At 47.4% G+C, this 17,455-nt stretch overlaps 1 protein-coding gene across 1 annotated transcript in view; it reads right to left on the bottom strand.

Moving 5' to 3' along the window:
* Positions 1-17,455, bottom strand: part of SEZ6L (seizure related 6 homolog like) — an 82,193-nt gene that overhangs the window by 60,732 nt on the left and 4,006 nt on the right. Inside the window, exons 2-6 of the mRNA XM_007461211.1 lie at positions 12,871-13,641; positions 11,914-12,047; positions 9,719-9,911; positions 7,616-7,801; positions 4,068-4,233 (exon numbers count right to left, since the gene is read on the bottom strand). Coding sequence (XP_007461273.1) covers positions 4,068-4,233; positions 7,616-7,801; positions 9,719-9,911; positions 11,914-12,047; positions 12,871-13,641 — 1,450 coding nt within the window. The remainder of the gene's footprint in view (positions 1-4,067; positions 4,234-7,615; positions 7,802-9,718; positions 9,912-11,913; positions 12,048-12,870; positions 13,642-17,455) is intronic.

Here is a 17,455-nt window from a genome sequence, read left to right as displayed (position 1 = left end):
GTGTGATGTAATGACCAGACGAATTAATAGGTACTGATTATTATTACTAATTGAGAAGCTGGGATGATTGGGCTCATTCCTGAAACACTGATATATATATATATATATATATATATATATAGATATAGATATATATATATATATAAAATCAGACAGAGTTCCGACTTTAACTTCTGAGCTGAGTGACTTTGGACCAAAACACTGCACCCCACTGAGCCTCTGTTTCATCTGTAAAATGGGTACAAGCACACCTACACCAGAGTGTGGGGATTAGAGACCATGGACATAAAGTGCACAGGACAGAGTAGGTATGCAAATCAAATGACCAAGCATTGGACCCCTACTACACTCTGTCACTGATTTTTATCTCCTAAGACCACCGTGCCTGCAGTCAGGAGTCCCAATTTTTAGTCCCCAGTTCCCTACCCACTGAGCTTACAGAAGTCTCAACACATCTCGTGCCTCAGTATCCACACCCATGAAAAGAGGGAGCACAATGTCTTTCCTATCTATCTTACAGGGGGACTGTGAGGATACAACAGGATAAAGTGTCCTGAAAAATGAAAGGCATCAGATAAAACATTGGTATTCATTTTTACTGTTATTAAAACCCTTTGGGGACTTCCCTGGTGGCACAGTGGCTAAGAATCCGCCTGTCAATGCAAAGGACATGGGTTCGAGCCCTGGTCCGGGAAGATCCCACATGCCGCAGAGCAACTAAGCCCATGTGCCCCAACTACTGAAGCCCGTGCGCCTAGTGCCCATGCTCCACAACAAGAGAAGCCACCACAATGCGAAGCCTGTGCACCGCAAGGAAGAGTAGAGAAAGCCCACGCTCACTGCAACTGGAGAAAGCCTGCACGCAGCAAGACTCAATGCAGCCATAAATAAATAAATAAATAAATAAATAAATAAATAAATAAATAAATAAATAATAAATAAACTTATTAAAAAAGAAAAATACAACCTTTGGCACTTGGCTCTTTGCTAGCCTTGGTATTTTTTTAAAAGTTACGCAAAAATGGGGAAGAAACCAGTACACAAATTGGATCACTTATTTTTCTGGACTCATAAACAGGCATTTTTAATCCTTTGAGGGTTTTTTTGGTTTTTTTTTTTTTTTTTACTGTGACCCATAAAAAGGGTTTATCACATGAATTTCTAATGTCATCAAAATGCATAAATGTTTGTTAGAGTCACAGTCTGTTCATTGTGCCATGTGTCCACTGTGGCTGGGATGAGGAGGGGGCTGAGGTAGAGGCCCAGGGCCATTCCGAGAGTGGGGAGAGGCCGCTTCACAATCTTCTGATCCTGGCTGATTTTGTTGCATCTTGGGGGCCATGCCCCAGGACACCTCTTTCAGAGAACCAGTGCCTTTTGCTCTAGAGCAAACTCTCAGGATCTCAAAATCTCTAGTCAATTAATCTTCCAAAAATAGCAATTTTCTACTTATGTTCTCTAGAATGTCTAAAATAGTAACAGTAATGTCTAAAACAGTAATAAAAATCTATACCTAGTCTATGGTCAAATGGGTTTGGGAAATGCCAGGTTAGATAAAAATTAAAGATTTTTTCCCTTGCAGGACTTGTCAGTGCCTTTGTCAGCTAATGTGCATTAGCACCTTCCAAGACAGAGACTGTGTATATATATTGTCTCCCAAACACGTTTGACCAGAGAATCCACCTTCTGTGCTGCATACTAAGGGACTGGAGTTTAGAAAGACTTCATTTTGGGGGTAAACCATCTTTAAAATCTTTCTTCATTTCTCTCCTCTACTCAAAATCCTTCCATGGCTATCTATAGCTTACAGAAGCAGCCCAGTACCCAAAGCCCTTCAGAAGATGATCCCCGTTTACCTCTACATCTTTGCCCACCCCCCCACTCCTATTCTCTCTGCTTGGGCTACTCTACCCACTCACTGTATTTTGGGTTCCCTGATCGAATCTCTTTCCAAGGTTTAGATCAGGTCCCATTTCTTCTTTTTTTAAATTAATTAATTAATTAATTAATTAATTAATTAAGGGTCTTCGTTGCTGCGTGGGGGGCTTTCTCTAGTTGGGGTGAGCAGGGGCTACTCTTCGTTGTGGTGCGTGGGCTTCTCATTGCAGTGGCTTCTCTTGTTGCGGAGCACAGGTTCTAGGTGTGTGGGCTTCAGTAGCTGTGGCTCGTGGGCTCTAGAGCGCAGGCTCAGTAGTTGTGGCGCACGTGCTTAGTTGCTGCCCAAGGCTCTTACCATTTCTCTGTACTTGTGTTCCTTGTCCTGCAGGCTTTCTCTGGAGCGCCCCAGCTACTGGCACAGGTGACAGGCCAGTGTGTCAGGGAATTAACAAACTCTGAGAGCAGCCATCATCCAACTGATGGGAGATGAGGGACAATTATCTCTGCTCTCTCGCTGCTAGGAATGGGGAAGTTAGTGTGTGTGTCTACACTGGCTCCCAGAGTTCCCAGGTGGAAGAGAATTTCTCTTTTTAATAAATTTATTTATTTATTTTTGGCTGCGTTGGGTCTTCATTGCTGCGTGGGCTTTCTCTAGATGTGACGAGTGGGGGCTACTCTTTGTTGTGGTGAGTGGGCTTCTCATTATGGTGGCTTCTCTTGTTGCAGAGCACAGTCTCTAGGTGTGCGGCCTTCAGTAGTTGCAGCGCGTGGGCTCAGCAGTTGTGGCTCGCGGGCTCTAGAGCGCAGGCTCAGCAGTTGGGGCGCACGTGCCTAGTTGCTCTGTGGCATGTGGGATCTTCCCGGACCAGGGCTCGACCCCATGTCCCCTGCACTGGCAGGCGGATTCTTAGCCACTGTGCCACCAGGGAAGCCCCACACCTTGTACTTTAAAGCAGTGATTTATTGATATGGAGTTGTTCAGGATAAAGCTGGACGACTTGGAAGGAAGTAGACTCCAGAGTTGGGTAACTTATTCAGTTTCCCGGCATTTTCTCTCAGAATCCTTTCCTAGAGGTTAATGGTCTAGATTTGAAGCTTCAAAGAAGCCAGGACACTATATAATTCTAAGATCAACATTGGACACATTCCAGAATTCTAAGGTGCCGACACTCTGTCGGTGCCCTACCCACATCCCCATAGCACTCATTCCTTACCCATTTTCGGCTGGCTTCCAGAGTCTTTGAGAATCAGCCAGCTCCAAGGGTGGCAGGCAGTGTTGGGGAGTCAGTGTGTCCAGGAGCACGCCTCCCCCAACATGGATGGTGGGGGTGGATATATACCCAGCTCCCTCACCCTCCGATAGGAACACTCTGAGCCCTGCTCAATGCAGCTTCCTGGAGGCCCGCAGTAGATAGAGACCCAGTTGTCTCTGCAGTCACCTGCCTACTAATACATACTGTTATCTACTCCCTTTCCTTCTCTGCTCATTTTCCTGGTGCTAAGATCAGCTCCCAAACAAACCACTTTCTCTCACATCTTTGTCACTCTGTCCGTTTCCAAGGAAACTCAACCTAAGACAGCAAGTCTAAGCAGCTAAGACCCTAATTTTCTAGAACATTCCAGAATATTCTAGAAGAAGAAGTTCTCAGAGTTTTCAGATTCTGGATTCTGTGCATATAACTTAGCATCTACAGACATACTCTTGGTTAGATGCTGTCTTGTATCTTCTCTAGTTCCTTCTTGTACATAAGTCTGGTTTTTCCATCTCAACTGCCAGGAACCAACCAATGTTTCCTACTTCTCTCCTGTTCTCCATGGAGCCTAATACATGATTGGGCACAGAGCTGATGCTCAGTAAACACTCCCTCCTTGTTCAATTGCAAAAAGGGATGCGCAGGAGAAGGGATGAGGCAGTTCGAGGTCAGGGAACTGGATTCCCTTCTTGTCTTTCTCCCTACCCTGTTGTGTGACTACGGTAAGTCCCTTCCCCTCTGTATGTCCTAGTTTCCTTATGTGTAAAAGGAAGAGATCGAAGATGATGGTCTCTAATATCCTTGCCACCCTCCCCAGATCTTCCTTTCTTGACGTCCATGAGGCAGCATTTTAGTCCTTTCAAGACTCCAAATCCCAAGCCATGTTCTAACACTCTGGGAAGGAGTGAGGCTGGCTGGGGACCCTCAGAGTTTTACCTGTCCTTCTCATGCAGTGACAGCTTCTCAAAGTGCAGATGCAGCTTCTGGCCCTCTGGAGCTTCAATTGTCCACACACAGAACTGGCTCCCATTGGTATTTCCAGAGTGACTTGGGGACAGGACGCGGCCAATGGTGGCGTTGTGTACAGCCCCTCCACAAGGGGCTGGGGTCAGAGAGTAGGGGTGGGTGGGCAGTGAGAGGATTGCAGAGAGAGACAGAGAGAGAGAGGAAGTGAGGGTTTCATCCTTCCCCATTCCCCACCCCTTCATGGGAGGAAATAGGCTGGGGAAGAGAGAAACCATGGGAAAAGTCCCATCCTCCTGAGACAGGTTCATCCTGTTTGACAGGAGGTCTAATTCCATGATTAGAACCATTGCCATGTGCGTTCCATGGTGGGGAATGAATGGCTGTGATTTAAGCATTCTTCCATGCGCTGGCTGTGCCCTGATTCCTAATTACAAAATGGTAATTAAGAAGGACATAAATAGGCAGTTCTCAAAAGAAGAAATATACTTTTATTACTTAGTAAGCACTAAAAAAATACAGCCTCACTGGTAATAAAAGAAATGCAAATCTAAACTATATTCTATCTTTATCCACCTAATTGGTCAAGATAAAAAGCAGCAATAAACTGGAAAGCTATCTCCAGTGATGGGAAATGGTCACTCTCATTCAGGAGTGGTTAGAATGCAAGCTGCTGTGGCCTTTCAGGCGGGCAACTTGATGAAAAATCTGGAAGATATGTTCAAACACTTTGACCTAGTAATTAAGGTTCTGGGAATTTACCTTAAGAAAAGATTTAGAGAGTTTCACAACAATGTATGAATGAGGATGTTCACTGCCAGATTGCCTCTAAGAGCAAAAAACAGAAGGACCAAGCATCTGTCCATGTACAGATGCTTGGTGAAATAAATGCATGTCATTCATATAGTTTTGAAGAACCATGTTCTCAAAGAACTTGAGAATACAGGACAATATTCACTATATTTTAAGTGGGAAAAAAGAAGCTAGAACATGGTCCGCTTATCTATTTCAAAGAGCTATATGCAAGGATCAACTGAGACCAGGAATGTAAAAGTGATTTGCTACAGTCTCCAACACTTTCTTGGAATTTTTTTTTTTTTTTTTTTACGAGCCACTGAAAATCTCTGAACCTCTAGGTCACTGTAAAATGTTAATAATAATTCCACCCTCTTTATGGGACTGTGGTGGTTAAGTCAATGGAACACTGCATGTAGAGGGCTTGGCGCTGTCCCTGGCACAGAGCTTTTTTTTTTTTTTTTTTTTTTTTTTTTTGGGGAGCCACTGAAGATCTCTGAACCTCTAGGTCACTGTAAAATGTTAATAATAATTCCACCCTCTTTATGGGACTGTGGTGGTTAAGTCAATGGAACACTGCATGTAGAGGGCTTGGCGCTGTCCCTGGCACAGAGTAGGTGCTCAAAATGTAGCCAGCATTACTGCCCCATAGCTCAGGAGCCGAGGAGATGGACACTGTCCCTGGTGGGGGGTGCTGGCCACCTGTCCTCCCCGAGCTGCCACTCATTTGCGGCCTCTCTGCTCCCATTCCTTGCCTTATTAAGCCGACTGATGACTGGTTTCAATTTGCCAGCCGTGGCTCCCCATCCGTCTTTCTTAGCACAAATTGAGGCTTAATTCCTCTCTGATTTCATACATAGATAAAAATTAACGTGAGGGAGGCATAGAGACCAACTGCCCTATGGTTTGAATTTTTTTTCTTTGTTAAAAAAAAAAGAAAAGAAAAATTCTGAAGGGCCTTGGGGGGAACGATACTGCAATAATTAAATCTGAGAATTTATCATCAGCTCTCATTTGCATCTTGAATTCTACTGACTATATGAATGCCTGGAGGGCAGGAGTGATGTTTTCTTATTCCCAGTATTCTCCTTGTACATGACTCATGGCCTGGCACAGAGTAGGTACTCAGTTAATGTGGGCAGCCTACACTTTCCTGGCCATGGTCAGGACTTTTGAGAATCTAATAAGAGATTTGCTCTCTTGGTAACTGAGGATGGTCAAGGTTATGGCCACTGGGGCAGACAGAGTGTGGTACAGATGCTTCTCAATCTATAATGTGCACATGAACCACAAAAGGAGCATTTTAAATGTAGATTTTGATTTGCTTGGTTTTGTATGGGGCTTGGGACTGTGTATTTCTAATAAACTCACTGGTCTGCAGACTGCACTTTGAACAGTGAAGGTGTAAGGAAAAGAGCTCAGGAGAGAAGGGTTCTGGACTCAGTTCAATTTCTATCTGGTGACTTTGAGGGAGAAAGTTCACCTCCATGAGCCTCAGTTTCCTCATCTGTAAAATGGGGATACTGTTCCCACCATGTAGGATTGCTGTGAGGATTTATCAGAGCCCTGGCATATGGACTGGGCTCAAAATATGGCAGCTGTCATATCCAAGGCACAAGCAACAAACAAAAATTACACAAATTAGACTTTGTCAAAATTAAGGACACTATCAAGAAGTGAAAAGACAACCCGCAGAGTGGGAGAAAATATTTTCAAATCATATATCTGGTAAGGGTCTAGTATCCAGAATATATAAAGAACTCCTACAACTCAAGAAAAAGACAAACAACCAAATTTTTAAAATGGGCAAAGGACTTGGATAGACATTTCTCCTAGAAGATATACAAATGGCCAACAAGCATATGAAAAGATACTAATGTCATTAGCCATTAGGAAAATGCAAATCAAAATCACAGTAAGATACCTTCACACCCACATTATCATATGGCTATAATAATAAAAAGAAGACATCGAAAATAAGTGCTGGTGAGGATGTGGAGAAACTGGTACTTTCATACATGGCTGGTAGGAAAGTAAAACGGTGCAGCCGTTGTGGAAAACAGTTTGACGGTTCCTTCAAAAGTTAAACGTGGTATTACCATATAACTCAGCAATTCCACTTTGGGGTATGTACCCCAGAGAAATGAAAACATAAAAACTTGCATACAGACATTTATAGCAGCATTATTCCTAATACCGCCAAAGTGGAAACAATTCAAATGTCCACCAGCGAATGAACAGATGAAATGTGGCCTATCCATATCATGGAATATTATTCAGTCATAAAAAGGAATGAAGTTCTGACAGACGTTACAACATGGATGAACCCTGAAAACACTATGCTAAGTGAAAGAAGCCAGATACAAAAGATTACATATTGTACGATCCCACGTATGAGAAATGTCCAGAACAGGCAAATCTATAGAGACAGAAAGCATACTGGTGGTTGCCAGGGGCTGGGGACAGGGAAAAATGGGGAGTGACTGCTACTGGGTCCAGGGTGTCCTTTTGGAGGTGATAAAGATAGTGGTGATGGTTGCACAACATTGTGACTGTACTAAATGCCACTAATGGTCAATTTTATCACATAAAAAACCTTTAAATGGCAGCAGCCATCTATATTTGGAGGAATCTCTTCCCTAAGGTCAACCTTAATACCCTGGGGGCTGGTCTCTCCCCTCTTAAGTGGACCATCCGTGTTTGGTCTGGCTGAGGCTGGCATGTACCTGAGCAGATGGGTTCCTGGCTGCTCCAGTGGGGCTTGGAGGCATTGATGCACGTCAGCGTCTTGGCACCCTGGAGCTCGTAACCCAGGTGGCAGTGGAAGTGGGCCACCCCACCTGAGTGCAGGTCCATCACCATGACATCCCCGTAGTCGGGCCGGCGGGGAAAACTGCAGCTCAGCATGAAGGCTGGGAAGAAATGCAGGGGCAGACAGTCATCTCTCAGAGGGGGAGACAAAGAACATGACCCACATCCTGGGAGCCAATTTTTGCTGAGGAGAAAAGATGAGGCCCCTGAGGACCCTGGAGTGCTGGAGGAGGGTATTTTTGTGACTCGAGTTGATCACGTGGTGCTGAGACTGCCAGATGAGCACTTTTTTCTAGGCTCAAAGCTCCCCACCCTGCCTAACCAGAGACAGCGGGTTTGGGGTGACACATGTGTTTCCATCTCTCCCTGGAGACAGAACGGCCTTCTCCTTGAGCACAGGAGGGACAGGATCACCCAGGTAGGTTAGTCTCACCTGCACGAACAGATTAGGTGTCTGATAAAAATGCAGCCTCTTGGACCAGAGTCAGAATAACCAGTTCTTCAGGAAATGCCCAAGATATGAAAGCTTGGAAACAACTGTCCTGGAAGGTAAGGGCTCGGGCTCCGAGGGCGATGGACGTGAGTCTACATTCTCTTACTCCATCACTCAGAAACTGTGTGACCTTGAGAAACTGACACAGTGCCCTGAACTTCACTCTCTTCTCTGGGATCGTCCCTGTTTCACAGGTGGCGGTAAGGATTACATGCGAAATGCCAAAGAGCCTCCTTGGCCCAATATCTGGTGCACAGAGCTCACTGGATGGGGTGGTATAGAAGGGTGTACGTGACCACGTCGAGCTCCCTGAGTTTCATTTTCATAAGAGGGAGCTGAATCCGTCCTAGCTCCACCACCGGACTATGGTCTGACCTCTCCTGCAGCCTAGGATATCTGCACTCCCAGTTCCCATGAGGAGGACTGAATTCAAGCTCATGGCTCAATGAGCTATTTTTTTTTTCCCATTTTTTAATTAACAAAGACAACAGACGGTAGTCTGCATATTGAGAAGGTGTGAGGAAACGGACACTCCTGTATACAGTCACCCATCTGTTTCAGAAACATCCAAGGGGAAATTTTTTAATGAATTGTTTTTCCAGACATTTAGTCAATGTGACGTAAATGTGGACGGCTTTCGACCTCCCAAGGTGTGGCTAGGGGCTCCCCTTCCCCATCTTATACTTGGCCAGTATCCAGGGGGAGCTCCTGGTAAGGGAAGTAACCGGAGATCTCGGGAAACGCCCAGGAGGTGGGGAAAATGGGATGACATTGAAATGAGAGAGAGAAGGAAGAGAGAATGGGGGTGGGAATGAAGAAAGGGAGGGGAGGAAAGAAAGACACGAAGGAAGCAAGAAAAGAGGGAGGAGGAGAGAGGAGAAAGGTGAACAGAAAACAAAAATGAGGAGACTAGAAACAGACAAAAAAGGAAAGAAAGAAACAGTGGAGAAGAGAGAAGAGAGAAGGGCTCCAGTAGCAGAGGCTCTTTCCCAGAAACCCGTGGACTCTCATGGGATTTGTGTGTCAGATTCAGGAGACATGAACTTGAGCGGGAAAAGGGGGCTTGCTCATTCTTCATTAACCTTTCACTTAACAATGGTATTTTCTTCAATCACAAATGTAGGCAACAATCTGTAACATAGTCACAGAACATGTAACTTTGTCACCAAGAGAAATCATAGATATTTTCATATCAAAATGAGTATCTTGACATACTTCTTATGCTCCTTTGAAATTACAGTAATTATCAGAGCCACTGGGAAATATTACTTAATGTGTTAATAAAGCAGCACATAGATTATGATATCATAGATGAAAACAATATTTTGACAACTGCTCTTAAATATGAATGGCTTCCTTTTGAATTGTATCTATTTTATGCTCTTAAAAACACAAATCTAAGAAGGGGTTCACAGTGTTACCAAACTGCCAGAGGCGGTCCCTGGCACAAAAAGGGTGAGAATCCTTGTCTCCAGAGAGAAAGGGAGACAAAAGCTACATCTCAACAGCCTCAGCCTGATCTTACCCTGGTAGTGCAGCTGGAAGGTCCCAAGGCCATCGTCCTGGAAGGTCCGGAAGTAGACGGAGATGGTGTTGGTGGGGCTTCGGATCACCTGCCCCTCTACCAGGAGGGTGTGGTTGGCCAGAATGGTCAGGGAGGGGCCGTCCACCCCACGGATGGAAAGCAGCTCCCCCTCAGACAGGTTCACACTCTTCACCTGGAGACAGGTAGGAGTAGACAGAATCTGAGTCGTGTTTGAGACAGGGCATCTGTTAGCCCCCTTATCTGAGCCCCATGAAAGAGGCTTGCGGATGCTGGCAGCCGAGACAGAGTCTTCTGGAGCTGGCAGGTGGGGACAGGGGTTTGATCAGCTTGTGCCTGAGGTCCCATCCCCAGGGAGACAGAAGGCGTTTCACCAGAAGGTAAGCTCCAGGGAGGCAGGAAACTTTCCGTGCTGCTCAGGGTCCCCAGGGCCTAAAATCGTGCCTGGCACATAGTACGTGCTCAATAATCTTTATGGACTGACTGAATACATTCTTGCCCTTCTGCATAAACTGGTGAGGGCCTGGGGGCCCTCATCTCTAGGGCTTTCTCAGGCCCACTTTCTCATCCTCCTCAATGGTGGCTTCAATGGCAGAGGCTCCTCAAAGCTCCATGTACTTGGTTTGCCAAGTCCACTTTCCAGGCTTGGGAGAGAAAGAAGGGAGATACTTTACTCGCAGACAAGGATGCTGAACAAATGGAGGGGTGGGGTGGGGTGGGGACCTTAGTCAGTCCCCAGTTCCCAATATGAGTATTTCTGCTTCTCTTAGTGGGGCCTGGGACCCCAGACCCTTGCCTCTTGTGTACGCAAGGCAGGCATTACTGACAAGCCTTTCCTCTTTCAGGCCTTACACCTTACTCTCTTTTCTCTTTGATGAATGCCTACTCATTCGTCAAAGCCCCACTAAAATTACCCTTCTCCGTGAAACCTTCCCTAACTGCCGAGGAGCTTGCCTGTCTCTCCACCGTGATTCTACAACATCCACTCTGAACATCTACTACAGACCACTGGGAGAAGCATCCCAGTGTCTTCCACGTGTGTCTATCTCAATCACAAAACAACAGACTCCTTTAGGGCAGGCACTGCATCAGTTTTACACATCACCCTGTCCCCCATTGCTGTGACTGGTACCGAGTAGGTGCTAATGAAGGAATTCTACTGTGCCTGATAAAAAGCTCCGCACAGTATTAGACAGAGTGGGTCTATTCAAGTGGAGCAAAGTGTTCATCAAGTGCCAGAATGAGCTGGACTGCAACTTTTCTCCAGGTTAATTCCATGAACATTTACGAAGTACCTACCATGTGCCACATGCTGTGCTAAGCTCTGGACAAAAGTTCTGCCGAGAGGCTTACCTTTCATCCTCCCTATACAATCAGAAAACCTTCCTAAAGTAAAGTTCTGCTTATGTCATACAACTGACTCTGCTTAAGATCTTCTGGTGGCTTTCTGGCTTCACTTCCACCCTTTCTTCTGTGGGACAGTGAACTGGACAGTTCACCACTTCCTGGCATGTCATCTTACTTCGTACCAAAAAGTGCTTCTAAACATGGGGAGGTCGGTTGGGGATGGCCTGGAACTCGGGTGGGGATAATTGGTAACATGCATTTGAGTGCCCGCTCTCTCTCCCTTAGGCTCTGGATGAATGCTCTCTGTGCACTGTCATATTTATTCCTCCCTGAAACTCTGTAAAGCAGCAACATTTTCCTCTGTTTTACTGATGGGGAAACTGAGGCTCAGAGAGCTGGAGTCCCTTACCCAAAGTCATATAGCATTAACTGGTAGAGCCGCAACTTAAAACCCAGATGTTTGAGCACTATGCTACCCTGCTTTTCCATTCTTAGTTTGCAGCCAAAAGTTTATGAATCAAATGAGCCACATGGGGCTTCCATGACTATGTGTGTGTTTGATAAGCAGGATATCAGAGGACTTTCCTTCTGGGTGTAATGAGTCACAATTTATCAACACATCCCCTTCCCTCCATGTGTGCCAAGCTATTTCAGCTGTGCCCCGAGTTAGGAACTCCTATTCATCCACCAAAGCCCAGCTTAAATTGCCCCATTAGGGCAAAGCCAGAACCAAACTGGTTAGGATGATAAAAACAAGCCCGACTCAGACAATCCTTCAGAGACTTCCTGCTGGAAGAGGCAGCCACTGCAGGGCACCTTTCTGGGGTTACCTGGAGCTCCACCCCATAGCCAGTGTAGACTGTCACGTTGTACGTGCACTCCAGGAAGCTGTTGAGGGGCAGCGGTGGGTAATCACTGGAGTCGATGTACCCTTCAGGATCAGAGAAACGCACACTGCAGAGAGCTGGAGAAAAGCACTGTCATTAGGACAAGGAGAACAGCTCAGATGTCATCTCTCAGATGGGCTGCGGGCTGGAACAGGGCCTCTGGGGACACCTGTGTTCTCCTGTCCCCACTCCTCCCACTGCTGTTCATTCTCCTTCAGCTCCAGAATCAACATGATAATCAAATAGCAGCATCTGACACAGAATGATAACTTACTACATGCTGCTAGGCACCTCATCGGTCTACAGGGGTGACCCCACTCATCCTCGAAGGGACTGACATTTCATTCTCATCTCAGAGATTAAGTAAAGCAAAGCTCAGAGAGGGTGCGCATCTGGGCCAAGCTCACACAGCAAGCAGGAGTCAAACCTGGAGCTCATACTCTTTCCTGAGCGGCCACATTGCATTTGTCCAAAATCAATGTATGATTGACAGCTGATGTCTCTCCTCTGTGTTTGAAGATGGAAAAAATGGTAGAAGAAAGACTGGAACACAGACGTGCATTTTATCAAGTTCATGTAACGGTAAAAGCAAAAGCACCTTGAAAGGCTAGGGCCTTCTAGGCAGACAAAAGGATTCTGTTCCAAGATGAAAGGTTTTGAATCCCGCTGTTTAGCTGTGTGGCATTGGGCAGGGTACTCGATGTCTTACGGTCTCAGGGATCTCATCTCTAAAACAGGGATATTAATTCTGGGCCACAGGGACAAGCTCATAGCTAGGGCTCCAAAGATGGTAACCAATGGTGGGGCGTGGACCTCCCCGGCCCCCCTCTCCCATGCCCTGCACACAGCAGGTGCCTCATCGCAGTTCTGGGAGGGCTGGAGGGGTTGGGGGCTGCACACCTGGGGCCTGCTCGGTGGTGATGACCGTGGTGGTAATGATGGTGGACGTCGTGGTCTCCTGGCTTTCCTCCGAGGCCGACCCGGTCAGCTCGTTCTCACATTTGTCCATCAGGGTCATGGGGCTGGCATCCCCCGGGGGAGCCTCGTGGGCCTCCTCAGGCACGGCGGGCGCCCCGGGGTCGGGGCTCTGGGGGAGCGTGTGGGCCACCAGCGGCTGCGAGGTGAAGGGGGCGATCTGTAGGGGCGCGGGCGTCGTGGGGACTGCACCTTCCTTCTGCTCCAGCCAGAGGGGCTCCTCCGATGACAGCGACAGTGGGTGGGTCTCCTCCCCTGCGGAGGCCACGGGGTCCAGGTCCCCAGGTGGGCGGGGCTTCTCCGTGGCAGAGGAGAGGAGGACCAGGTCCGAGGATGCTGGCTGGGACGCCGCCCTCTGCACGGCTGCTGTGGTGGTGGCCTTCGGCCTCAGCTGCCTCCTGGTCAAGTTCACCTGCTTGAGCGAAGTCGGCTTCCTCGTGGGGGGGAAGGCATGCCCGGTGCCGGGTTCCTCCGGAAGCGGAAGCAGCATGGATGCGGCCGCGGAGGCTTGAGGTGCGGAGGGAACCATCCCTTCCAACTCTGGCTTGTGAAGCTCGTCCCCTGACTGCGCTGGATTCAGAGGGGCCGGGGTCACTCTCTCTTTGGGGGTCCCGTGGCTCAGACTGCTGCTCCCCAGGGCTTCCAAGGGCAGAAAGTAAGTACCTGAAGGGCCAGCATCTCCCTCCAGTGGCGCATCTTGGGAAGAGAACGGACACCAGTTAGCTTGGGGCCAGGGGCTTTAGGTCCTCAACTGGCAGACTCTGAGGGTGGCCCCCCTGAGGTGGTACCCAAGTCTTGCTAGGATGCTGGTACAGCCCAATCAACCAATGTGGGGCTGCCTCCTTTCATTCCTTCCTTCTTCCCTTCTTTTTTTTACTTCCTTTTCCCAACCAGGGAGACTGGGGTTGATCATGGCCAGCCTGAGCTAAGCATTAGAGGTACAGAAACCAAGGGCACAAGAATTTCACAGTCCAGTTACATATGCCCTGGGAGGGGGAATAAGAAAGTAGAAATAATCATATTTGATGTGATAAACGCTTAGAAAGAGAAAAGCTTTGTGTGCTAAGAGGACAGGCCCCTAACCCAGTCTGTGGGGCAGGACCACCATGTACAGCTGGGCAGGTTGCTCACTGCACAAGGCTATCCCACTAAGAGGATGAGTGGGGCTGTAACCAACCCACAGTCTCTTCTCTAAGCTGTGTGCCCTGACTCAGGGCTATATTATCCTGGGATTGGGGGAGTTTGATTTTTTTTTTTTTCCTTTTAACTAAGTAATGTACAAGTGACCTTGTGGGAAACTCCATACAAAGATTTGAGGATCCAGAATCGTGAGGCAGGTTTAGAACAGAGGGGTGTGGGAAGACCCAAGGCCTGGCTGAGGTGAGCGCAAAGGAGGAATGAAAGAGAACAGGGGACAGAGGTGGAGGGTGATTAAAGAGAGAGCTGGTGAGGTAGGGAGGTCGGGGCCAGTCTCTGGTGGGCCTTGTATGTCTTGCTGACTCCTTGTGATTTATTTTTGTCTTGAAAGGAAAACCACCTAATAATTTTAAATAAGGGCTGGCCCAGGCTACTGTTTAGCAGAATCATGCCTGAAAACAGCTGCATCTACTTATTTGAGACCCAGTTCTGCCAACTGCAAGCTGGCAAATGGCTCTACCTCTCTGAGCCTCAGTTTCCTCAGCTGTAAAATGGGGCTATTGTCCCCTATTTCATAGGGTTTTCATCGTTCAAGAGGTTGATTATGGAAAGCATACGTACATGTATGCACATGTGGGTCCCTTACCCACAGAGTGCCTGGTATGTATCCGCTGCTGTATACATCATTGTTTTTTATACTCTTGTCACTGTAATCGTGCCCTCAAGCAGGGGGCTGGAGCAGTCAGAATGTTACCGATGATGATCTTGAGATAGAGAGGAATTATGTCCTGGGGACAAAGGACTGATAGCTGTCCTTGTCAATTTTCCGCAGAAAAAGACACTCACTCAGCCACAGCCTCAGGTCCCTTCAGCACTGTCATTTAAATTTATTTCCATAGCTGTTGGAAAGGCTCTTTTACTTTCATGGAGCCAGCACCGGCAGTGGCTTAATCTATCTAGACTGCAACAGTGTGCAACTGGCATCAACAAATATTCCTGTTGTGTAACATTGATTACCAAGCCAGCGTACATTCCAGGCCGACGATGGCACTGGGGCCAGATCTGACCTGAGGACAGATCCAGGTCATTCAGGTGCCAGGCAGGTTTCCTGGTCCGAGGTGGGAAGCATTGAGGCTTTGGGATTAGACCTGGGTTCAAATCCTGCCTTTGACAGTTACTAGCTGCGTGAACCTGAGCAAGTCCATTAAGCCTCTTGTGTAGTAGAGATACTCCATCTACCTCATAGGATCAGCTCAGTTGTGGCCCTGCTTGAGAGCTGTGACTTTTATGCTTACGGTCACTTTTATCAAATGACTGGTACTGACCATCTTTGTAGACTGTCAAGTGAGAAGGTGATAAGACAAAAACAATCGAGGATGAGGGTTCAGGACACCTGGCTCCCAAGACCCAGCTGTGGTTTGATGCACAGAGCTTGGATGCAACCAGGGGTTGGGGGACCCGGAGAGTGGTCCTGTCTTGGCCACTACTCCCCATCATTACTGGGTGGGTTTCCTCTTCTGTGTGTCAAATGGGCAGCCAGACTAGATAAAATCTAAGGGTCCTTCCAGCTCTGACTGTTGATTTTTGAAACAATCAGGTAATTGGCAATTATCCTTAGAGCTTGTTGGTAATCTTGCTAAAAAGGGCCAAGACAACCTCAGTCCTGACACTAGCTTGTGAGTTTTGTTGGGTCCTGTGGCTACATTAGTTTCAGCCAGTCTTTTCACAAAAATGCCCCCTTGATCACAAGGGGCTGGAGGAGAGAGAGGAAGTGGAAGAGGGAGTGAGAGATAGAAATACTTGGAAAACAAGTTGTGTCAAAGGTGACAAAAGATTACAAATGACATAAAACACATCAACGTGCCTTGGATATAATCAGAGTGATATTTGTAACATTTCATTTCTGATGACTTTATGGAGTGCTGAATATGTGCAAAGGCATGTGCTACACGCTTTGTATTCATTACCTCACTTAAATCTTTCTCACCCATACTAATTAGAAACCATTATTCCTATTTTACGGATGGGCAAATGGAGGCTTCAGGATATTAAATAACTTTCCAAGGTCATACAACAAAGCTGGGTTTCAAACCTTGGTTTTCCTGATGGCAAAGACCACGCTGCTAGCCTTCAAGAAATACGGAGTATTATCACCTGCAGCCTCTCCTCAGCTTGAATTGGCCTCTCCCCACAAAACCCCTCTCTCTTAAACCCTTGGTCTGTTCGCGTTTCTGCTGGGTGGGCTACAGCATTTTTCAACCCCCCCAGATGGCACCTCGCAACACCAACATGTTCCTGGTTAAAATACGAATTTTAACCAGACCCATCACATCTGGATCTCCTCCGAGCCCACCGAGATCCAGCACAGCCAAGAAAAGCAGAAGGAAATACAAGAAAGAGGGCCCTGTAGCCAACTTCCTCCCCCACCCCCAGTCACTGCTGCCACCTCCGGGGTCCGCAGGGAAAAACTGGTGCCAAGCTCAGCAGCTAGAAAGCATTTTAGGAAGCTGATCCACTGGACTGCGTCAGCCCTTTCTCACTGAACACCTGACTCCCAAGAAGAGTCCCAATATGCACCATGTAAATTCATCTCCCTGCCCCCGATGCCTCTTCTTACTCTTCAGAGCTCACACACGCTGGGGTCTTGCTGGCTGGCTCCAAACTGAAGGCCACGTTCAAGACAGATGAGTATATTCTTTGATCTGCAAGGCATGCAGCCCATGAGACCCGGCCTTTGCTCTCAGCTGGGACGCTGGCCAAATGAGTGCCATGTGAAACCACATCCCAGTGGGAATTAGCCAGAATTGGATTCCATGGCCTCAGAGGTCCAGAGACTTCACTTGCTCAAACAGGCCAGCTTTTCCTGGGGCCCCAGTGACCACCTGGTTAAATTAACTCCTCTTTCCCATAGCACTTAACTTTTTCAATCATCGTGGTCACGTCTGGCTGGTTCTCCCTTTATCGTGGGTGTTCAGTGCCCCACTGGAATGCTGTCAATCAACTGATAAGTGAAAGCACTGGATGCTGACTCTCTTGGCTGGTTGACCCTCGGCATGAGAGAGTGAACACTCTAGGACATGGTCCCTGCATTCAAGAAGTTAGGAAGGCATAACAACAAGGTCCTACTGTATAACACAGTGAACTATATTCAATATCCTGTGACAAACAGTAATGGAAAAGAATATGAAAAAGAATATATAGGGCTTCCCTGGTGGCGCAGTGGTTGGGAGTCCGCCTGCCAATGCAGGGGACGCGGGTTAGTGGCCCGGTCCGGGAGGATCCCACATGCGGAGTGGCTGGGCCCGTGAGCCATAGCCGCTGAGCCTGCGCTCCGCAATGGGAGAGGCCACAACAGTGAGAGGCCCGCGTACCG

The sequence above is a fragment of the Lipotes vexillifer genome, unplaced genomic scaffold (genome assembly GCF_000442215.2).
Source record: "Lipotes vexillifer unplaced genomic scaffold, Lipotes_vexillifer_v1.1 scaffold691, whole genome shotgun sequence".
In the NCBI taxonomy this organism is placed as follows: Eukaryota; Metazoa; Chordata; class Mammalia; order Artiodactyla; family Lipotidae; genus Lipotes; species Lipotes vexillifer.
This window is presented reverse-complemented; position numbering and strand designations above follow the sequence as displayed.